This window comes from Trachurus trachurus (genome assembly GCF_905171665.1).
Source record: "Trachurus trachurus genome assembly, chromosome: 20".
In the NCBI taxonomy this organism is placed as follows: Eukaryota; Metazoa; Chordata; class Actinopteri; order Carangiformes; family Carangidae; genus Trachurus; species Trachurus trachurus.
The window spans coordinates 1809213-1835084 of NC_139911.1; the positions used below are offsets into that span (position 1 = coordinate 1809213).

General features: G+C 45.3%; 1 protein-coding gene across 1 annotated transcript in view; it reads right to left on the reverse strand.

Annotated features, from left to right (window-relative positions):
• LOC311003471 (E3 ubiquitin-protein ligase HECW1-like) overlaps positions 1 to 25872 on the reverse strand; it is a gene marked incomplete at both ends in the record, with an annotated part of 108328 nt that overhangs the window by 38253 nt on the left and 44203 nt on the right. The window contains 5 exons of the mRNA XM_083995238.1: positions 17318 to 17876; positions 19029 to 19639; positions 21002 to 21277; positions 22179 to 22279; positions 22378 to 22520. Coding sequence (XP_083851364.1) covers positions 17318 to 17876; positions 19029 to 19639; positions 21002 to 21277; positions 22179 to 22279; positions 22378 to 22520 — 1690 coding nt within the window. The remainder of the gene's footprint in view (positions 1 to 17317; positions 17877 to 19028; positions 19640 to 21001; positions 21278 to 22178; positions 22280 to 22377; positions 22521 to 25872) is intronic.

A 25872-nucleotide genomic window follows, 5' to 3' on the forward strand; every position in this document is an offset into this window, starting at 1 on the left:
ATGTCACTCTGATGTCACTCTGATGTCACTCTGATGTCACTCTGACGTCACTCTTATGTCACTCTTATGTCACTCTGATGTCACTCTGACGTCACTCTGATGTCACTCTGATGTCACTCTGACGTCACTCTTATGTCACTCTGATGTCACTCTTATGTCACTCTGATGTCACTCTGATGTCACTCTTATGTCACTCTGACGTCACTCTTATGTCACTCTTATGTCACTCTGATGTCACTCTGATGTCACTCTGATGTCACTCTTATGTCACTCTGATGTCACTCTTATGTCACTCTGATGTCACTCTGACGTCACTCTTATGTCACTCTGATGTCACTCTGATGTCACTCTGATGTCACTCTTATGTCACTCTGATGTCACTCTTATGTCACTCTGATGTCACTCTGACGTCACTCTTATGTCACTCTTATGTCACTCTGATGTCACTCTTATGTCACTCTGATGTCACTCTGACGTCACTCTGACGTCACTCTGACGTCACTCTTATGTCACTCTGATGTCACTCTGACGTCACTCTTATGTCACTCTGATGTCACTCTGATGTCACTCTGACGTCACTCTGATGTCACTCTGATGTCACTCTGACGTCACTCTTATGTCACTCTGATGTCACTCTGACGTCACTCTTATGTCACTCTTATGTCACTCTGATGTCACTCTGATGTCACTCTGATGTCACTCTGACGTCACTCTTATGTCACTCTGATGTCACTCTGACGTCACTCTTATGTCACTCTGACGTCACTCTTATGTCACTCTTATGTCACTCTGATGTCACTCTGATGTCACTCTGATGTCACTCTGATGTCACTCTGATGTCACTCTTATGTCACTCTGATGTCACTCTGACGTCACTCTTATGTCACTCTGATGTCACTCTGACGTCACTCTTATGTCACTCTTATGTCACTCTGATGTCACTCTGATGTCACTCTGATGTCACTCTGACGTCACTCTGACGTCACTCTGATGTCACTCTGACGTCACTCTGATGTCACTCTTATGTCACTCTGACGTCACTCTTATGTCACTCTGACGTCACTCTGATGTCACTCTGATGTCACTCTTATGTCACTCTTATGTCACTCTGATGTCACTCTGATGTCACTCTGATGTCACTCTTATGTCACTCTTATGTCACTCTGATGTCACTCTGATGTCACTCTGACGTCACTCTTATGTCACTCTGATGTCACTCTTATGTCACTCTGATGTCACTCTGATGTCACTCTGATGTCACTCTGACGTCACTCTTATGTCACTCTGATGTCACTCTGATGTCACTCTGACGTCACTCTTATGTCACTCTTATGTCACTCTGATGTCACTCTGATGTCACTCTGACGTCACTCTGATGTCACTCTGACGTCACTCTGATGTCACTCTTATGTCACTCTGACGTCACTCTTATGTCACGCTGATGTCACTCTGACGTCACTCTGATGTCACTCTGATGTCACTCTTATGTCACTCTTATGTCACTCTGATGTCACTCTGATGTCACTCTGATGTCACTCTGACGTCACTCTTATGTCACTCTTATGTCACTCTGATGTCACTCTGACGTCACTCTGATGTCACTCTGATGTCACTCTGATGTCACTCTTATGTCACTCTGATGTCACTCTTATGTCACTCTGATGTCACTCTGATGTCACTCTGATGTCACTCTGATGTCACTCTGACGTCACTCTTATGTCACTCTTATGTCACTCTGATGTCACTCTGACGTCACTCTGATGTCACTCTGATGTCACTCTGACGTCACTCTTATGTCACTCTGATGTCACTCTTATGTCACTCTGATGTCACTCTGATGTCACTCTTATGTCACTCTGACGTCACTCTTATGTCACTCTTATGTCACTCTGATGTCACTCTGATGTCACTCTGATGTCACTCTTATGTCACTCTGATGTCACTCTTATGTCACTCTGATGTCACTCTGACGTCACTCTTATGTCACTCTGATGTCACTCTGATGTCACTCTGATGTCACTCTTATGTCACTCTGATGTCACTCTTATGTCACTCTGATGTCACTCTGACGTCACTCTTATGTCACTCTTATGTCACTCTGATGTCACTCTGATGTCACTCTTATGTCACTCTGATGTCACTCTGACGTCACTCTGACGTCACTCTGACGTCACTCTTATGTCACTCTGATGTCACTCTGACGTCACTCTTATGTCACTCTGATGTCACTCTGATGTCACTCTGACGTCACTCTGACGTCACTCTGATGTCACTCTGACGTCACTCTTATGTCACTCTGATGTCACTCTGACGTCACTCTTATGTCACTCTTATGTCACTCTGATGTCACTCTGATGTCACTCTGATGTCACTCTGACGTCACTCTTATGTCACTCTGATGTCACTCTGACGTCACTCTTATGTCACTCTGACGTCACTCTTATGTCACTCTTATGTCACTCTGATGTCACTCTGATGTCACTCTGATGTCACTCTGATGTCACTCTTATGTCACTCTGATGTCACTCTTATGTCACTCTGATGTCACTCTGACGTCACTCTTATGTCACTCTGATGTCACTCTGACGTCACTCTTATGTCACTCTTATGTCACTCTGATGTCACTCTGATGTCACTCTGATGTCACTCTGACGTCACTCTGACGTCACTCTGATGTCACTCTGACGTCACTCTGATGTCACTCTTATGTCACTCTGACGTCACTCTTATGTCACTCTGATGTCACTCTGACGTCACTCTGATGTCACTCTGATGTCACTCTTATGTCACTCTTATGTCACTCTGATGTCACTCTGATGTCACTCTGATGTCACTCTGACGTCACTCTTATGTCACTCTTATGTCACTCTGATGTCACTCTGACGTCACTCTGATGTCACTCTGATGTCACTCTGACGTCACTCTTATGTCACTCTGATGTCACTCTGACGTCACTCTTATGTCACTCTTATGTCACTCTGATGTCACTCTGACGTCACTCTGACGTCACTCTGATGTCACTCTGACGTCACTCTTATGTCACTCTGATGTCACTCTGATGTCACTCTGATGTCACTCTGATGTCACTCTTATGTCACTCTGATGTCACTCTGACGTCACTCTGACGTCACTCTGACGTCACTCTGATGTCACTCTTATGTCACTCTGATGTCACTCTTATGTCACTCTTATGTCACTCTTATGTCACTCTGATGTCACTCTTATGTCACTCTGATGTCACTCTGATGTCACTCTTATGTCACTCTGATGTCACTCTGACGTCACTCTGACGTCACTCTGATGTCACTCTTATGTCACTCTGATGTCACTCTTATGTCACTCTGATGTCACTCTTATGTCACTCTGATGTCACTCTGATGTCACTCTGATGTCACTCTGATGTCACTCTGACGTCACTCTTATGTCACTCTTATGTCACTCTGATGTCACTCTGACGTCACTCTGATGTCACTCTGATGTCACTCTGACGTCACTCTTATGTCACTCTGATGTCACTCTTATGTCACTCTGATGTCACTCTGATGTCACTCTTATGTCACTCTGACGTCACTCTTATGTCACTCTGATGTCACTCTGATGTCACTCTTATGTCACTCTGATGTCACTCTTATGTCACTCTGATGTCACTCTGACGTCACTCTTATGTCACTCTGATGTCACTCTGATGTCACTCTGATGTCACTCTTATGTCACTCTGATGTCACTCTTATGTCACTCTGATGTCACTCTGACGTCACTCTTATGTCACTCTTATGTCACTCTGATGTCACTCTGATGTCACTCTTATGTCACTCTGATGTCACTCTGACGTCACTCTGACGTCACTCTTATGTCACTCTGATGTCACTCTGACGTCACTCTTATGTCACTCTGATGTCACTCTGATGTCACTCTGACGTCACTCTGATGTCACTCTGATGTCACTCTGACGTCACTCTTATGTCACTCTGATGTCACTCTGACGTCACTCTTATGTCACTCTTATGTCACTCTGATGTCACTCTGATGTCACTCTGATGTCACTCTGACGTCACTCTTATGTCACTCTGATGTCACTCTGACGTCACTCTTATGTCACTCTGACGTCACTCTTATGTCACTCTTATGTCACTCTGATGTCACTCTGATGTCACTCTGATGTCACTCTTATGTCACTCTGATGTCACTCTTATGTCACTCTGATGTCACTCTGACGTCACTCTTATGTCACTCTTATGTCACTCTGATGTCACTCTGATGTCACTCTGATGTCACTCTTATGTCACTCTGATGTCACTCTTATGTCACTCTGATGTCACTCTGACGTCACTCTTATGTCACTCTTATGTCACTCTGATGTCACTCTTATGTCACTCTTATGTCACTCTGATGTCACTCTTATGTCACTCTGATGTCACTCTGACGTCACTCTGACGTCACTCTGACGTCACTCTTATGTCACTCTGATGTCACTCTTATGTCACTCTGATGTCACTCTGATGTCACTCTGATGTCACTCTGACGTCACTCTTATGTCACTCTGATGTCACTCTGATGTCACTCTGACGTCACTCTGATGTCACTCTGACGTCACTCTGATGTCACTCTTATGTCACTCTGACGTCACTCTTATGTCACTCTGATGTCACTCTGACGTCACTCTGACGTCACTCTGATGTCACTCTTATGTCACTCTTATGTCACTCTGATGTCACTCTGATGTCACTCTGATGTCACTCTGACGTCACTCTTATGTCACTCTGGTGTCACTCTGACGTCACTCTGATGTCACTCTGATGTCACTCTGACGTCACTCTTATGTCACTCTGATGTCACTCTTATGTCACTCTTATGTCACTCTGACGTCACTCTTATGTCACTCTTATGTCACTCTGATGTCACTCTGATGTCACTCTTATGTCACTCTGACGTCACTCTTATGTCACTCTTATGTCACTCTGATGTCACTCTGATGTCACTCTGTCACTCTTATGTCACTCTGATGTCACTCTTATGTCACTCTGATGTCACTCTTATGTCACTCTGATGTCACTCTGATGTCACTCTGATGTCACTCTTATGTCACTCTGATGTCACTCTTATGTCACTCTGATGTCACTCTGATGTCACTCTGATGTCACTCTGACGTCACTCTTATGTCACTCTGATGTCACTCTGACGTCACTCTTATGTCACTCTGACGTCACTCTTATGTCACTCTTATGTCACTCTGATGTCACTCTGATGTCACTCTGATGTCACTCTGATGTCACTCTTATGTCACTCTGATGTCACTCTTATGTCACTCTGATGTCACTCTGACGTCACTCTTATGTCACTCTTATGTCACTCTGATGTCACTCTTATGTCACTCTGATGTCACTCTGATGTCACTCTTATGTCACTCTGATGTCACTCTTATGTCACTCTTATGTCACTCTGATGTCACTCTGATGTCACTCTGATGTCACTCTGATGTCACTCTTATGTCACTCTGATGTCACTCTTATGTCACTCTGACGTCACTCTTATGTCACTCTTATGTCACTCTTATGTCACTCTTATGTCACTCTGATGTCACTCTGACGTCACTCTGATGTCACTCTGATGTCACTCTGACGTCATTCTTATGTCACTCTGATGTCACTCTGATGTCACTCTGACGTCACTCTTATGTCACTCTGATGTCACTCTGATGTCACTCTGATGTCACTCTTATGTCACTCTGATGTCACTCTGATGTCACTCTGATGTCACTCTGATGTCACTCTGACGTCACTCTGACGTCACTCTGACGTCACTCTTATGTCACTCTGATGTCACTCTGATGTCACTCTTATGTCACTCTTATGTCACTCTGATGTCACTCTGATGTCACTCTGACGTCACTCTTATGTCACTCTTATGTCACTCTGATGTCACTCTTATGTCACTCTGATGTCACTCTGACGTCACTCTTATGTCACTCTGATGTCACTCTGACGTCACTCTGATGTCACTCTGATGTCACTCTGACGTCACTCTTATGTCACTCTGACGTCACTCTGACGTCACTCTGATGTCACTCTGACGTCACTCTGACGTCACTCTTATGTCACTCTTATGTCACTCTGACGTCACTCTTATGTCACTCTGATGTCACTCTGACGTCACTCTGATGTCACTCTGACGTCACTCTGACGTCACTCTGACGTCACTCTTATGTCACTCTGATGTCACTCTGACGTCACTCTTATGTCACTCTGATGTCACTCTGACGTCACTCTGATGTCACTCTGATGTCACTCTTATGTCACTCTGATGTCACTCTGATGTCACTCTGACGTCACTCTTATGTCACTCTTATGTCACTCTTATGTCACTCTGATGTCACTCTGATGTCACTCTGATGTCACTCTGATGTCACTCTGACGTCACTCTTATGTCACTCTGACGTCACTCTGACGTCACTCTTATGTCACTCTGATGTCACTCTTATGTCACTCTTATGTCACTCTGATATCAGAGTGACATAAGAGTGACATCAGAGTGACATCAGAGTGACATCTCTCTGATGTCACTCTGATGTCACTCTGATGTCACTCTGATGTCACTCTTATGTCACTCTGATGTCACTCTTATGTCACTCTGATGTCACTCTTATGTCACTCTGATGTCACTCTTATGTCACTCTTATGTCACTCTGATGTCACTCTTATGTCACTCTGAGTGACATCAGAGTGACATCAGAGTGACATCTCTCTGATGTCACTCTGATGTCACTCTTATGTCACTCTGATGTCACTCTGATGTCACTCTGATGTCACTCTGACGTCACTCTGATGTCACTCTGACGTCACTCTGACGTCACTCTTATGTCACTCTGATGTCACTCTTATGTCACTCTGATGTCACTCTGATGTCACTCTGATGTCACTCTGACGTCACTCTTATGTCACTCTGATGTCACTCTGACGTCACTCTGATGTCACTCTGACGTCACTCTTATGTCACTCTGATGTCACTCTGATGTCACTCTGATGTCACTCTGATGTCACTCTGATGTCACTCTGACGTCACTCTGACGTCACTCTTATGTCACTCTGATGTCACTCTGATGTCACTCTGATGTCACTCTTATGTCACTCTGATGTCACTCTGATGTCACTCTGACGTCACTCTGACGTCACTCTTATGTCACTCTGATGTCACTCTGATGTCACTCTGACGTCACTCTTATGTCACTCTGATGTCACTCTGACGTCACTCTTATGTCACTCTGATGTCACTCTTATGTCACTCTGATGTCACTCTGACGTCACTCTGATGTCACTCTGACGTCACTCTGACGTCACTCTTATGTCACTCTGATGTCACTCTGATGTCACTCTGATGTCACTCTTATGTCACTCTTATGTCACTCTGATGTCACTCTGATGTCACTCTGACGTCACTCTGACGTCACTCTTATGTCACTCTGATGTCACTCTGATGTCACTCTGACGTCACTCTTATGTCACTCTGATGTCACTCTGACGTCACTCTGACGTCACTCTGATGTCACTCTTATGTCACTCTTATGTCACTCTGATGTCACTCTGACGTCACTCTGATGTCACTCTGACGTCACTCTTATGTCACTCTTATGTCACTCTGATGTCACTCTGACGTCACTCTGATGTCACTCTGATGTCACTCTGACGTCACTCTGATGTCACTCTGACGTCACTCTGACGTCACTCTGATGTCACTCTGATGTCACTCTGACGTCACTCTTATGTCACTCTGATGTCACTCTTATGTCACTCTGATGTCACTCTGACGTCACTCTGATGTCACTCTGATGTCACTCTGACGTCACTCTTATGTCACTCTGATGTCACTCTTATGTCACTCTGATGTCACTCTTATGTCACTCTGATGTCACTCTGATGTCACTCTTATGTCACTCTGATGTCACTCTTATGTCACTCTGATGTCACTCTTATGTCACTCTGATGTCACTCTGACGTCACTCTGATGTCACTCTTATGTCACTCTGATGTCACTCTGACGTCACTCTTATGTCACTCTGATGTCACTCTTATGTCACTCTGATGTCACTCTGACGTCACTCTGACGTCACTCTGACGTCACTCTTATGTCACTCTGATGTCACTCTGATGTCACTCTGATGTCACTCTTATGTCACTCTTATGTCACTCTGATGTCACTCTGATGTCACTCTGACGTCACTCTGACGTCACTCTTATGTCACTCTTATGTCACTCTGATGTCACTCTGACGTCACTCTGATGTCACTCTGATGTCACTCTGACGTCACTCTGACGTCACTCTGACGTCACTCTGACGTCACTCTGATGTCACTCTGATGTCACTCTGACGTCACTCTGACGTCACTCTGATGTCACTCTGATGTCACTCTTATGTCACTCTGATGTCACTCTGACGTCACTCTGACGTCACTCTGATGTCACTCTGATGTCACTCTGACGTCACTCTTATGTCACTCTGATGTCACTCTTATGTCACTCTGATGTCACTCTGACGTCACTCTGATGTCACTCTGATGTCACTCTGACGTCACTCTTATGTCACTCTGATGTCACTCTTATGTCACTCTGATGTCACTCTTATGTCACTCTGATGTCACTCTGATGTCACTCTTATGTCACTCTGATGTCACTCTTATGTCACTCTGATGTCACTCTTATGTCACTCTTATGTCACTCTGATGTCACTCTGACGTCACTCTTATGTCACTCTGATGTCACTCTTATGTCACTCTGATGTCACTCTGACGTCACTCTGATGTCACTCTGACGTCACTCTGACGTCACTCTGATGTCACTCTGATGTCACTCTGACGTCACTCTGATGTCACTCTGACGTCACTCTGACGTCACTCTGACGTCACTCTGATGTCACTCTTATGTCACTCTGATGTCACTCTGACGTCACTCTGACGTCACTCTGATGTCACTCTGACGTCACTCTGACGTCACTCTGATGTCACTCTGACGTCACTCTGATGTCACTCTGACGTCACTCTGATGTCACTCTGACGTCACTCTGACGTCACTCTTATGTCACTCTGATGTCACTCTGATGTCACTCTGATGTCACTCTTATGTCACTCTTATGTCACTCTGATGTCACTCTGATGTCACTCTTATGTCACTCTGATGTCACTCTGACGTCACTCTGACGTCACTCTGACGTCACTCTTATGTCACTCTGATGTCACTCTGACGTCACTCTGACGTCACTCTGATGTCACTCTTATGTCACTCTTATGTCACTCTGATGTCACTCTGACGTCACTCTGATGTCACTCTGACGTCACTCTTATGTCACTCTTATGTCACTCTGATGTCACTCTTATGTCACTCTGATGTCACTCTGATGTCACTCTTATGTCACTCTGATGTCACTCTGACGTCACTCTTATGTCACTCTGATGTCACTCTTATGTCACTCTGATGTCACTCTGACGTCACTCTGACGTCACTCTTATGTCACTCTGATGTCACTCTGACGTCACTCTGATGTCACTCTGACGTCACTCTGATGTCACTCTGACGTCACTCTTATGTCACTCTGATGTCACTCTGATGTCACTCTGACGTCACTCTGATGTCACTCTGATGTCACTCTTATGTCACTCTGATGTCACTCTGACGTCACTCTGATGTCACTCTGACGTCACTCTTATGTCACTCTTATGTCACTCTGATGTCACTCTGACGTCACTCTGATGTCACTCTGATGTCACTCTGACGTCACTCTTATGTCACTCTGATGTCACTCTGATGTCACTCTGACGTCACTCTGATGTCACTCTGACGTCACTCTTATGTCACTCTGATGTCACTCTGATGTCACTCTGACGTCACTCTGATGTCACTCTGATGTCACTCTTATGTCACTCTGATGTCACTCTGACGTCACTCTGACGTCACTCTTATGTCACTCTGATGTCACTCTGATGTCACTCTGACGTCACTCTGATGTCACTCTGACGTCACTCTGATGTCACTCTGATGTCACTCTGACGTCACTCTGACGTCACTCTGACGTCACTCTGACGTCACTCTGACGTCACTCTGATGTCACTCTGACGTCACTCTGATGTCACTCTGACGTCACTCTTATGTCACTCTGATGTCACTCTGATGTCACTCTGACGTCACTCTGATGTCACTCTGATGTCACTCTTATGTCACTCTGATGTCACTCTGACGTCACTCTGATGTCACTCTGACGTCACTCTTATGTCACTCTGATGTCACTCTGATGTCACTCTGACGTCACTCTGATGTCACTCTGATGTCACTCTTATGTCACTCTGATGTCACTCTGACGTCACTCTGACGTCACTCTTATGTCACTCTGATGTCACTCTGATGTCACTCTTATGTCACTCTGACGTCACTCTGATGTCACTCTGACGTCACTCTGATGTCACTCTGATGTCACTCTTATGTCACTCTGATGTCACTCTGACGTCACTCTGACGTCACTCTTATGTCACTCTGATGTCACTCTGATGTCACTCTGACGTCACTCTGATGTCACTCTGACGTCACTCTGATGTCACTCTGACGTCACTCTTATGTCACTCTGATGTCACTCTGACGTCACTCTGATGTCACTCTGACGTCACTCTGATGTCACTCTGACGTCACTCTTATGTCACTCTGATGTCACTCTGACGTCACTCTGATGTCACTCTGACGTCACTCTGATGTCACTCTGACGTCACTCTTATGTCACTCTGATGTCACTCTGACGTCACTCTGATGTCACTCTGACGTCACTCTGATGTCACTCTGACGTCACTCTGATGTCACTCTGACGTCACTCTTATGTCACTCTGATGTCACTCTGACGTCACTCTGACGTCACTCTTATGTCACTCTGATGTCACTCTGACGTCACTCTGATGTCACTCTGACGTCACTCTGATGTCACTCTGACGTCACTCTTATGTCACTCTGATGTCACTCTGACGTCACTCTTATGTCACTCTGATGTCACTCTGACGTCACTCTGATGTCACTCTGACGTCACTCTTATGTCACTCTGATGTCACTCTGATGTCACTCTGACGTCACTCTGATGTCACTCTGACGTCACTCTGATGTCACTCTGTCACTCTGACGTCACTCTTATGTCACTCTTATGTCACTCTGACGTCACTCTGATGTCACTCTGATGTCACTCTGATGTCACTCTGATGTCACTCTGACGTCACTCTTATGTCACTCTGACGTCACTCTTATGTCACTCTGATGTCACTCTGACGTCACTCTTATGTCACTCTGATGTCACTCTGACGTCACTCTTATGTCACTCTGATGTCACTCTGATGTCACTCTGACGTCACTCTTATGTCACTCTGACGTCACTCTGATGTCACTCTGATGTCACTCTGACGTCACTCTTATGTCACTCTGATGTCACTCTGACGTCACTCTTATGTCACTCTTATGTCACTCTGATGTCACTCTTATGTCACTCTGATGTCACTCTGATGTCACTCTTATGTCACTCTGATGTCACTCTTATGTCACTCTGATGTCACTCTTATGTCACTCTGATGTCACTCTGACGTCACTCTGATGTCACTCTTATGTCACTCTGATGTCACTCTGACGTCACTCTTATGTCACTCTGATGTCACTCTTATGTCACTCTGATGTCACTCTGACGTCACTCTGACGTCACTCTGACGTCACTCTTATGTCACTCTGATGTCACTCTGATGTCACTCTGATGTCACTCTTATGTCACTCTTATGTCACTCTGATGTCACTCTGATGTCACTCTGACGTCACTCTGACGTCACTCTTATGTCACTCTTATGTCACTCTGATGTCACTCTGACGTCACTCTGATGTCACTCTGATGTCACTCTGACGTCACTCTGACGTCACTCTGACGTCACTCTGACGTCACTCTGATGTCACTCTGATGTCACTCTGACGTCACTCTGACGTCACTCTGATGTCACTCTGATGTCACTCTTATGTCACTCTGATGTCACTCTGACGTCACTCTGACGTCACTCTGATGTCACTCTGATGTCACTCTGACGTCACTCTTATGTCACTCTGATGTCACTCTTATGTCACTCTGATGTCACTCTGACGTCACTCTGATGTCACTCTGATGTCACTCTGACGTCACTCTTATGTCACTCTGATGTCACTCTTATGTCACTCTGATGTCACTCTTATGTCACTCTGATGTCACTCTGATGTCACTCTTATGTCACTCTGATGTCACTCTTATGTCACTCTGATGTCACTCTTATGTCACTCTTATGTCACTCTGATGTCACTCTGACGTCACTCTTATGTCACTCTGATGTCACTCTTATGTCACTCTGATGTCACTCTGACGTCACTCTGATGTCACTCTGACGTCACTCTGACGTCACTCTGATGTCACTCTGATGTCACTCTGACGTCACTCTGATGTCACTCTGACGTCACTCTGACGTCACTCTGACGTCACTCTGATGTCACTCTTATGTCACTCTGATGTCACTCTGACGTCACTCTGACGTCACTCTGATGTCACTCTGACGTCACTCTGACGTCACTCTGATGTCACTCTGACGTCACTCTGATGTCACTCTGACGTCACTCTGATGTCACTCTGACGTCACTCTGACGTCACTCTTATGTCACTCTGATGTCACTCTGATGTCACTCTGATGTCACTCTTATGTCACTCTTATGTCACTCTGATGTCACTCTGATGTCACTCTTATGTCACTCTGATGTCACTCTGACGTCACTCTGACGTCACTCTGACGTCACTCTTATGTCACTCTGATGTCACTCTGACGTCACTCTGACGTCACTCTGATGTCACTCTTATGTCACTCTTATGTCACTCTGATGTCACTCTGACGTCACTCTGATGTCACTCTGACGTCACTCTTATGTCACTCTTATGTCACTCTGATGTCACTCTTATGTCACTCTGATGTCACTCTGATGTCACTCTTATGTCACTCTGATGTCACTCTGACGTCACTCTTATGTCACTCTGATGTCACTCTTATGTCACTCTGATGTCACTCTGACGTCACTCTGACGTCACTCTTATGTCACTCTGATGTCACTCTGACGTCACTCTGATGTCACTCTGACGTCACTCTGATGTCACTCTGACGTCACTCTTATGTCACTCTGATGTCACTCTGATGTCACTCTGACGTCACTCTGATGTCACTCTGATGTCACTCTTATGTCACTCTGATGTCACTCTGACGTCACTCTGATGTCACTCTGACGTCACTCTTATGTCACTCTTATGTCACTCTGATGTCACTCTGACGTCACTCTGATGTCACTCTGATGTCACTCTGACGTCACTCTTATGTCACTCTGATGTCACTCTGATGTCACTCTGACGTCACTCTGATGTCACTCTGACGTCACTCTTATGTCACTCTGATGTCACTCTGATGTCACTCTGACGTCACTCTGATGTCACTCTGATGTCACTCTTATGTCACTCTGATGTCACTCTGACGTCACTCTGACGTCACTCTTATGTCACTCTGATGTCACTCTGATGTCACTCTGACGTCACTCTGATGTCACTCTGACGTCACTCTGATGTCACTCTGATGTCACTCTGACGTCACTCTGACGTCACTCTGACGTCACTCTGATGTCACTCTGACGTCACTCTGATGTCACTCTGACGTCACTCTGATGTCACTCTGACGTCACTCTTATGTCACTCTGATGTCACTCTGATGTCACTCTGACGTCACTCTGATGTCACTCTGATGTCACTCTTATGTCACTCTGATGTCACTCTGACGTCACTCTGATGTCACTCTGACGTCACTCTTATGTCACTCTGATGTCACTCTGATGTCACTCTGACGTCACTCTGATGTCACTCTGATGTCACTCTTATGTCACTCTGATGTCACTCTGACGTCACTCTGACGTCACTCTTATGTCACTCTGATGTCACTCTGATGTCACTCTTATGTCACTCTGATGTCACTCTGATGTCACTCTGACGTCACTCTGATGTCACTCTGATGTCACTCTTATGTCACTCTGATGTCACTCTGACGTCACTCTGACGTCACTCTTATGTCACTCTGATGTCACTCTGATGTCACTCTGACGTCACTCTGATGTCACTCTGACGTCACTCTGATGTCACTCTGACGTCACTCTTATGTCACTCTGATGTCACTCTGACGTCACTCTGATGTCACTCTGACGTCACTCTGATGTCACTCTGACGTCACTCTTATGTCACTCTGATGTCACTCTGACGTCACTCTGATGTCACTCTGACGTCACTCTGATGTCACTCTGACGTCACTCTTATGTCACTCTGATGTCACTCTGACGTCACTCTGATGTCACTCTGACGTCACTCTGATGTCACTCTGACGTCACTCTGATGTCACTCTGACGTCACTCTTATGTCACTCTGATGTCACTCTGACGTCACTCTGACGTCACTCTTATGTCACTCTGATGTCACTCTGACGTCACTCTGATGTCACTCTGACGTCACTCTGATGTCACTCTGACGTCACTCTTATGTCACTCTGATGTCACTCTGACGTCACTCTTATGTCACTCTGATGTCACTCTGACGTCACTCTGATGTCACTCTGACGTCACTCTTATGTCACTCTGATGTCACTCTGATGTCACTCTGACGTCACTCTGATGTCACTCTGACGTCACTCTGATGTCACTCTGTCACTCTGACGTCACTCTTATGTCACTCTGACGTCACTCTGATGTCACTCTGATGTCACTCTGATGTCACTCTGATGTCACTCTGACGTCACTCTTATGTCACTCTGACGTCACTCTTATGTCACTCTGATGTCACTCTGACGTCACTCTTATGTCACTCTGATGTCACTCTGACGTCACTCTTATGTCACTCTGATGTCACTCTGATGTCACTCTGACGTCACTCTTATGTCACTCTGACGTCACTCTGATGTCACTCTGATGTCACTCTGACGTCACTCTTATGTCACTCTGATGTCACTCTGACGTCACTCTTATGTCACTCTTATGTCACTCTGATGTCACTCTGATGTCACTCTGATGTCACTCTGACGTCACTCTTATGTCACTCTGATGTCACTCTTATGTCACTCTGACGTCACTCTTATGTCACTCTTATGTCACTCTGATGTCACTCTGACGTCACTCTTATGTCACTCTGATGTCACTCTGACGTCACTCTTATGTCACTCTGATGTCACTCTGATGTCACTCTGACGTCACTCTGATGTCACTCTGACGTCACTCTGATGTCACTCTGTCACTCTGACGTCACTCTTATGTCACTCTTATGTCACTCTGACGTCACTCTGATGTCACTCTGATGTCACTCTGATGTCACTCTGATGTCACTCTGACGTCACTCTTATGTCACTCTGACGTCACTCTTATGTCACTCTGATGTCACTCTGACGTCACTCTTATGTCACTCTGATGTCACTCTGACGTCACTCTTATGTCACTCTGATGTCACTCTGATGTCACTCTGACGTCACTCTTATGTCACTCTGACGTCACTCTGATGTCACTCTGATGTCACTCTGACGTCACTCTTATGTCACTCTGATGTCACTCTGACGTCACTCTTATGTCACTCTTATGTCACTCTGATGTCACTCTGATGTCACTCTGATGTCACTCTGACGTCACTCTTATGTCACTCTGATGTCACTCTTATGTCACTCTGACGTCACTCTTATGTCACTCTTATGTCACTCTGATGTCACTCTGACGTCACTCTTATGTCACTCTGATGTCACTCTGACGTCACTCTGATGTCACTCTGATGTCACTCTGACGTCACTCTTATGTCACTCTGATGTCACTCTGACGTCACTCTGATGTCACTCTGACGTCACTCTGACGTCACTCTGACGTCACTCTTATGTCACTCTGATGTCACTCTGATGTCACTCTTATGTCACTCTTATGTCACTCTGATGTCACTCTGATGTCACTCTGATGTCACTCTGATGTCACTCTGACGTCACTCTGACGTCACTCTGACGTCACTCTTATGTCACTCTGATGTCACTCTGATGTCACTCTGATGTCACTCTTATGTCACTCTGATGTCACTCTGATGTCACTCTTATGTCACTCTTATGTCACTCTGATGTCACTCTTATGTCACTCTGATGTCACTCTGACGTCACTCTTATGTCACTCTGATGTCACTCTGACGTCACTCTGATGTCACTCTGATGTCACTCTGACGTCACTCTTATGTCACTCTGATGTCACTCTGACGTCACTCTGATGTCACTCTGACGTCACTCTGACGTCACTCTTATGTCACTCTGATGTCACTCTGACGTCACTCTGATGTCACTCTGACGTCACTCTGACGTCACTCTTATGTCACTCTGACGTCACTCTGACGTCACTCTTATGTCACTCTGATGTCACTCTGATGTCACTCTTATGTCACTCTGATGTCACTCTGATGTCACTCTGATGTCACTCTGATGTCACTCTGATGTCACTCTGATGTCACTCTGACGTCACTCTGACGTCACTCTTATGTCACTCTGATGTCACTCTGACGTCACTCTGATGTCACTCTGACGTCACTCTGACGTCACTCTTATGTCACTCTGATGTCACTCTGATGTCACTCTTATGTCACTCTGATGTCACTCTGATGTCACTCTGATGTCACTCTGATGTCACTCTGACGTCACTCTTATGTCACTCTGACGTCACTCTTATGTCACTCTGATGTCACTCTGATGTCACTCTGATGTCACTCTGACGTCACTCTTATGTCACTCTGATGTCACTCTGATGTCACTCTGATGTCACTCTGATGTCACTCTGACGTCACTCTTATGTCACTCTGACGTCACTCTTATGTCACTCTGATGTCACTCTGATGTCACTCTGATGTCACTCTTATGTCACTCTTATGTCACTCTGATGTCACTCTGATGTCACTCTGATGTCACTCTGATGTCACTCTGACGTCACTCTTATGTCACTCTGACGTCACTCTTATGTCACTCTGATGTCACTCTGACGTCACTCTGACGTCACTCTTATGTCACTCTGATGTCACTCTGACGTCACTCTTATGTCACTCTGACGTCACTCTGACGTCACTCTTACGTCACTCTGACGTCACTCTGACGTCACTCTGACGTCACTCTGACGTCACTCTGACGTCACTCTCGGGTGTTTTTTAGACGAACAACATTAAACACGACGAGACAGACGGAGGCGGAGTGCAGCAGACAGCCAATAAGAAGGTTTCATCTCACCGCTGTGGTTCCTGTCGCTGGGCCCGGCCACGGCTGGCTCCTCCTCCCCCTGCTCTCCCCTCCTGGCCTCCTTCCACCTCCCCGTCCTCCTCCTCTCTCCTCCTCCTCCGCCCGCTTCCTGGCCCTCGGGCTCGAAGGCGCTCTCCTCGTCCTCGTCCTCGTCCTGGGAGGAGAAGACGGTGCTGCCCGACAGCCGGTTGCTGTCCACGGAGGAGAGGCGCGTGTGGCTGCAGAAGCGGCTGCGCCCCTCGTAGCCCGAGTTGCTGTAGCAGGAGGTGCTGTAACAGGAGGTGCTGTAGCAGGAGGTGCTGTAGCAGGAAGTGTCGCAGAACTCACAGTCGTTCTCTGGCGGTTTGTGGGCGACGCCGCCAACGACTCTCCTCCCTCCTCCTCCGGTGCTGGAGTCGCCCTCCTCGCTCTCCGGGCAGGAGGGGGAGATCCTCCGGACGGCGGTGTGGCCCCCCTCCCCCTCCAGCAGCTGGTTCAGCTCAGACAGCCGCTCGATGGAGAGGCTGCGGGGGAGCGTCCGACGGCAGCAGGGGCCGGGACACTCCGGGACCTGAGGAACAAACATCAGTGAAGATGTAAATAAAATTGAGGATGTGATGCATCGAAATGTATTGAAATGCATCAAAATGCATTGAAATGCATCGAGATGTATCGAAATGCATCGAGATGCATCAAAATGCATTGAAATGCATCGAGATGTATCGAAATGCATCGTATAATCGAATTTGAACCGAATCGTTGATAGGTGAATCGTAATCAAATCAAATTGTGAGGCCAAAGAAGATGTAAATAAAATTTAGTATGTGATGCATCAAAATGCATTAAAATGAAAGAAAATGCATCAAAATGCATTGAAATTAATCAAAAATGCATCGAAATGCATCGTATAATCGAATCGAACCGAATCGTAGACTGGTGAATCGTAATCAAATCAAATTGTGAGGCCAGTGAAGATGTAAATAAAATTGAGGATGTGATGCATCGAAATGCATTGAAATGAAAGAAAATGCATCGAAATGTATTGAAATTAATCGAAATGCATTGAAATTAATCAAAAATGCATCGAAATGCATCGTATAATCGAATCAAACCGAATCGCAGACTGGTGAAATATAACTAATCAAATTGTGAGGCCAGTGAATATGTTAAAATTGAGAATGTGATGCATCGAAATGCATTGAAATGAAAGAAAATGCATCGAAATGCATTGAAATGAATCAAAATGCATCGCAATGCATTGAAATGAAAGAAAATGCATCAAAATGCATAGAAATGCATCAAGATACATCAAAATGTATCGTATAATCGAATCGAACCGAATCGTAGACTCATATCGTGAATCGTGAATCATATTCGTGATCAAATCAAATCGTGAGGCCAGTGAAGATGTAAACAAAATTGAGGCTGTGATGCATCGAAATGCATTGAAATGAAAGAAAATGCATCGAAATGCATTGAGAGGCATCGAAATGCATTGAAATGCATTGTATAATCGAATCAAACCGAATCGTAGACTGGTGAATCGTGATCAAATCAAACTGTGAGGCCAGTGAAGATGTAAATAAAATTGAGGATGTGATGCATCGAAATGCATTGAAATGAAAGAAAATGCATCGAAATTCATTGAAATGAAAGAAAATGCATCAAAATGCATCAAAATGCATTGCAATGCATTGTATAATTGAATCGAACCGATTTGTACCTGTGATGGCGACTGTGTGGTGTCATCCTCGTCGTCATCGTCCTCCTCGTCTCTGTCTTTCGACGTCTTCAGAGTCGGAGACGTGGACGTGGTGTCGTCCATGTTGTTGGTATTCTCCCCCTCTCCTCCTCCTCCTCCTCCTCCGTGCTCCTCGTCCTCCTCCTGGCTGGGCGGTCTGTGCTGGGCCGAGGGGAGGCTGTGCAGCAGGTGGTGGATGCGGATGTAGTGCGATCGCGGCGTCTCGGGCTCGCCGCACGCCGAGGCGATCACCGTCTCCAGCTCCGACACCGGCAGCGAGCAGGGCCGGGTCTTACGCCGCGAGGAGGAGGAGGAGGAGGTGGGAGAAGGAGCAGAGGAGTTGTAGTTGGAGAAGAGGAGGGACTGGCAGGCGCAGGGGGCGGGGCTTCTCCTCTCTCCTCCTCCTCCTCCTCCCTCCGTCGCCTCCTCCTGCGGCAGCGCTCCTTCTCCTGGTTCTGCAGGAGCAGCCGGAGCGTCCTGGGAGGTGACGGCGTTCTCCTCCTCCTCCGCCGGCCCGTCAGAGTTCGGCTTCGGCTGCGTTTCCTCCTCCTCCTCTGTTGCCGCCATCGCAGCTGCTTCCTCCTCGCCTCCTTCTAGAGGTGTAGGGGGCGATATGGGAAAAATAAAATATCATATCACGATTTTTTAAAAATAAAGTCACGATTTCGATTTTATCATCAGCATAGAACTGCAATTTATAGAATGTGCCCCCAGACGATACATCCATGCAGACGATCCTACGATTTCTGCACTTTGGCAGATCGTCCACACGCTCTAATGAGTACAACTGGACTTTTGCTCTCTGTCGATTGGACCACTCTGTGACTTTGTGACATGCCAGGCTACAAGATGAGACTGTTGTTCACTCATGACGGACAAATATGGACACATGTGCAGACACATGTGCAGACACATACGTAATCTATATTGTTTTTTTTTTTTACTTATTCTGTTCTCAATGCACTAATTTTTTACTATTTTATGTCTTGCTGTTGAATGATGTTGTTTATTGTGCAGCTGAGAAACTGAATTTCCTTCGGGATAAATAAAGTATCTTATCTAAACTTGTATCTCTTGGTGTATTTCGTCACTTCTTAAAGGTCCGACAACAAAAATCATTTGAGCGGTGCCTTTGCTGACCAACCTTGTCACCATGACCTCCTGCTCCCTGCACCTTTTGTTTTAACCTCTACTGTAACATGGCCCTATTTATTATAATGTAATATTGTAATGTATTTTGTATTTTATAATGTTGACGACGTGTGCTGCTGCCCTCTTGGCCAGGTCACCCTTGAAAATGAGATCTCGATCTCAACGGGTCTTTTACCTGGTTAAATAAAGGCTAAATAAAATAAAAAATCTATCTATCTATCTATCTATCAATCTATCTATCTATCTATCTATCTATCTATCTATCTATCTATCTATCTATCTATCTATCTATCTATCTATCTATCTATCTATCTATCTATCTATCTATCTATCTATCTATCTATCTATCTATCGTTCTATCGTTCTATCTATCTATCTATCTATCAATCTATCTATCTATCTATCTATCTATCTATCTATCTATCTATCTATCTATCTATCTATCTATCTATCTATCTATCTATCTATCTATCTATCTATCTATCTATCTATCTGTCTGTATGGACTGTCTAGAGCTAGACCTCAGCTCTGTATACTACCTACTGCTGTAACAACATGTTATATCAAAATTTCATAAGTAAAAGAAAAGAAAAGATTACAATGAAGATTTTATTCTGCCCTACCTCCTTCTGTCGCCTCCTCATTCTGTGGTGGACACTCCTCTGTCTGCGCCTCCTCTCCTTCCTCCTTCACTCCCTCTGCCTCCTCCTCCTCCTGCTGTGGAGCTGAAGCCCCCTCCTCCTCCTCCTCCTGATCCTCCTGCTCCTCCTCCCTCACTGTGTTCTCCTCCTCCGTTGCTCCACGCTCCTCCTCCTCCTCCTCCTGTTGCTCCTCAGGTGGCGGTGCTGCAGGTGTTGACTCCTCCTCAGCTGTGGAGGCAGGAGGAGGTGGGGAGGCCTCAGGGTCAGGAGGAGGAGGAGGAGGAGGAGGAGCGTCCAGCGGGAGCTCGGGCATGTCTGGACCGACGCTCATGGTGTCGTCGTCATGGGGATCGGGCGCCTCGGCGACGTGGTTGAGCCGCGCGGCGTCGCCTCCTTCTGGACAGGAGGCCTCGATGACCAGAGAGATCTCCTCATCATCTGGGAGCAGAGACACAGCAACAGGCAGAGACACAGCGGCAGTTCATGTTATATTATATTATATTATATTATATCACATTTAGAGATTGAGTCACGATTACTTCCAAAAATACCGTCACTGTCCAAAAAAAACGACAGTGACCGAGTCGAGGAAGACTTGACTCAATGACGGCACAGATACTGGGTTAAATTACGTTAAAGCAGAAGTAAGCGATCCGGTGGTTTTCGCTAATGCTGCGTTCCAGGCAGGCTTTTGAAACCGTAAATTACAGCTTCAAGTCACAACTTACGACTTTGTAGCGTTCCAGGCAACCCACTCGTGTTTTTCCGACCTGTTTTACCGGTGAAAGTCACTATAACGGCCACTCGTAACTTCTGACCCGTGAACTCGTACCAGATCGAACTGGTACCACTTCACAGGTCGGAAAAACACGAGTTTCCTTGAACGCACCATAACAGTCCTCGTCCCTACGTCACCACATTCACGGCGTTCCTTGGCTGCACACACAGCCCTGCATGCCGTTCTCTCTCCTCATTGGATAAAGGTTGTAGGATACAAGGAAAGTTTTCTCCTGGGCTCAGAGCAGAGCAGAGGGACTGACAGACCCGTGTTTCAGACCAAACACTCTATGTAAGTGATTGCTGTCGGAAGATATAACTATTTAAGACTTATATTAACACAAATATATCACTCACTTCTACTTTAATGTAAAGCACATTGAGTTGCTCCTTGGTATGAAATGCGTTATATAAATAAAGCTGCCTTTCCTAATGCATAATAATCATGATAATCGTAATACTGTGATTATTTCTCTGACAATAATTGTACCAAGAAAAAAAATCAATAATCGTGACATCACTAGTTGCGTTAGTGAGGTGAACAGTGAGTATGATGTCACACCTGGGTGGATGGACGACGTCAGCTCGAAGCGAAACTGCAGCTGACCGCAGACGTGATCCGTCGGTAACCGGCGACCCAGAGAATAACTCACCACCCGATCTCTGCAGATAGAAAAGAGAAGAGAAAGAGGAGTGAACATGTTGAACGGCTTCATTCCTTCAACTAAACTCCTCGTCTGGTGGTTTGGTCTGGTTTTTACCCGATGGCGTGTTTCTCCAGCAGCCGCTGCACGGGGACGGAGAGTTTCCCCAGGAAGCGCTTGATGATCGGTCGACTCTTGGCGAACTTGTCCTTCACCTCGATCTCCAGGACGTCGGTGGGAAGAGACACGAAGGTGAACCTCTGGACACACAGAGACACGGGTCAGACTGGGTCAGACTGACGGTTCATGACCCTAACTGTAACGGTGAAGAGCAGCACATGTTGGAATAGTCTCCCAACCCCGATTAGAGACAGTCCTACTTTTAATGCATTCAAAAAACAGCTTAAAGAATGGTTACTGTCTCACCAAATCTACACCCATGAATGAAATATTGATTAGCACTTTAATGTACTGTAATTTTACTGTGAATCTGCTGCTCATATTCTGTTTTTTCTTGTATTTATGCAGCGCTGCATGGCATTGTTATCTGTTTTCTTATTTCTTATCTTTTACTGATATAAATGCTGCTAGCACTCTGTCCTCTCTTATATTTATGCAGGTTGCTATCCGTTTTCTTATTGTTGTAACTGCTGCTAATATGATTTTCTATACTTATGCAGGTAGCTTCCTACTGTTATCTTTTTGTATGGTATGTCTCTCTGTCTTTAATGTGAGGACTACAGATGGAAATCAGCTTCGAGCTAAATTGTCACAAATTGTCCATTAATGTGCACTGTCCTTGTCAAACAAACAATAAATAAAATGAAATAGAGAGTTTCATATCACTCTGTTGAAATATTTCAGTTCCATATGTGTTGTGATGCTAGTCTGGTTCAAAAACCATAAAAACCAAATAACTTCAGTGTTATTATATTGTAAATAACCAAAGTTATAAAGCCAGAGCTCATGGGTCCAAACAAGGAGGTGATGGTGAAATAAGAAAAACCTAAAACAATATTTAAAAAAAATCTTTTAATGGATTCTGCCCTTTTCATTTTATGGTTATATATCCCAAGAGCCACAGGTACAGTTCACCTAAAAAGGGGATGGATGATGATAGATATGTGTTTTTTTGCTCGTCAACTGCAGCCAGGCAGATGTTTCATACATGCAGAGAGAGGGAGGAGAGAGTTATTTGAAAAAAGTTTGGGACCATTTGCTTTGTTTGTAAAAGATCTGGAGCTTGTGGATGAAGACAGTTGAGCACAAATCAGTGTATGAATGTAACTTTTGTTTGTTTAATGTCCTGTTTTTAGATTTCTGTAGATTAGATTTTGTTTTTTTGATTCATTCAATCTGGTTATTTTGTTTCTTTATTTGTGTTCTTGGCATGTGTGCTGATCTGGACTGCAATAAATATACAGAATGTGTGGTTCCAATATGTAAAATATAAATAAAGACAGTGTTTAAAAAGAAAAAGAAAATCCAAAACAGAAACTGCAGAAACACTGGAGACGTTGAGCCTCTGGCTGCAGGTGTGTCCAGGTGTTGGAGTGAGATTTGTGTCCTCATGCGACACATAAACATGTTCAGATTTGATATTATTATGTCGTATTTATTGCTTATTGTTTATATTTATTCAGCTTCTCTCCTGTGAAGCAGCAACAAACACCTCCACTGTCTCTCTCTCTGTTATTGACTCTCCTCTGTTCCGCTGGATTAAAATATCTCTCCACAGCTTTGCACCCACTTCATTTAGAAGCTCCTTTCTCCTCCGAGCCAATCAGGCTGCAGGAGGCTTTACTGCTCTGAATGAAATAAATAATCCCTCCTTCTCTCCTTCTCTCCCTCTCAGTGGGGGTCTGATCACCGTCCAAGCTTCTTAAACGCTGCTTCAGAGCCTCGGACTGAACCGTACAAATCCTCGGCGGAGGCTTTTGCCGACACCTTTTCAAAATAAAGCTCAGAGGAAACAGAAGCAGCAGCGGCTCTCAGAGCAGCTCCTCTGTTTCTGTTTCTGTCTCTAAATGAATGTTGGCAAACAAACAAGACGCTGATTTGAGCCTTTTTTAATCCCAAAATAGCCACACACACACACACACACACACACACACACACACACACACACACTGGTGCAACCTTGAAAAAACGCCACAAAACCAGGCTGAATATTATTTATGTCGCGCCCATGTACTAACAGCTGGATGTTTATGCTGCTTTAATGTAATATTATACAGTAAGTTTTTATTATTTTTCCTAAATTGGTTCATTTCATTGAAGTTTATCATCTTAATATCTGTTAACGATCACGACCGATCGGTGTTTCTTGTTGTTAATTATGATAATTACATGATAATAAGACGTGTCAGTGAGTTTCACACTGTGTTTCTCTTCTCTCTAAGTAAACATAGAAGGTCCACTGACTGCTGTGTGTGTGTGTGTGTGTGTGTGTGTGTGTGTGTGTGTGTGTGTGTGTGTGTGTGTGTGTGTGTGTGTGTGTGTGTGTGTGTGTGTGTGTGTGTGTGTGTGTTGGTAATAAATACATGCTCCTGTGTGTTTTCTTCTTTTCTTTATCTACAGATGAAGACGACAGATGAAAGAGATAAAATCAAACATTAAACGTGGATGAAAAGAGGGAGAGGGAGAGAAATGTAAAGAGAGAGAGAGCATCTGTTTGTATGTGATGAAGGAGGAAGAGGAGGAGGAGGGGGAGAAGGGGTGAAGAAGAGGCAGGGCAATCAGTGCAAAGGGTGATAAAGAAGGAGGAAGAGGAGGAGGAGTGAATAATTTACAAGAAGAGCCAGGAGGGAGCAGACAGGGGAGGGAGGAGGGAAACTAATAAAGAGGCTGAGAGAGAGAGAGAAGATATGGAGAGTAGAGGAGAAAGGAGGAGAGATGAAGAGAGAAGGAGAGAGATAAAGAGAAAAGAGAGGCGAGAAAGGAGGAGAGAGATTACATAACAGAAGAGGATAGAGGAGGAAGGAGATGAAGAGAGGAGAGAGATGAAGAGAGGTGGAGAAAGGAGGAGAGAGGAGATGAACAGAGGAGGAGAGAGGAGATGGAGAAAGGAGGATATAGATGGACAGATAAGGAGAGAGGAGGAAGCAGATGGAGAGGAGGAGAAAGGAGAAAAGAGGAGAGAAGAATAGAGAGGAGGAAGGAGATGAAGAGAGGAGGAGAGAGGAGGAAAGAGATGAAGAGAGATGGAGAGAGGAGAAAAGAGGAGAGAGGAGGAGAGATGTGGAGAGAGGAGGAAAGAATAGAGAGGAGGAAGGAGATGAAGAGAGGGGGAGAGGGATAAAGAGAAAAGAGAGACAAGAAAGGAGGAGAGAGATGAACAGAAGAGGATAGAGGAGGAAAGAGGAGAGAAGAAGAAAGAGGAGGAGAGGGATGAACAGAAGAGGAGAGAGGAGGAGAGAGATGAAGAGAGGTGGAGAAAGGAGGAGAGAGGAGAAAAGAGGTGAGAATAAAGAGGAGTGGGATGAGAGGAGGAGAGAGATGAACATATAGAGGAGAGAGGTGGAGAGAGGAGAAGAGGAGAGAGGAGGAAGGAGATGAAGAGAGGAGGAGAGAGGAGAAAAGAGGAGAGAGGAGGGAAGAATAAAGAGGAGT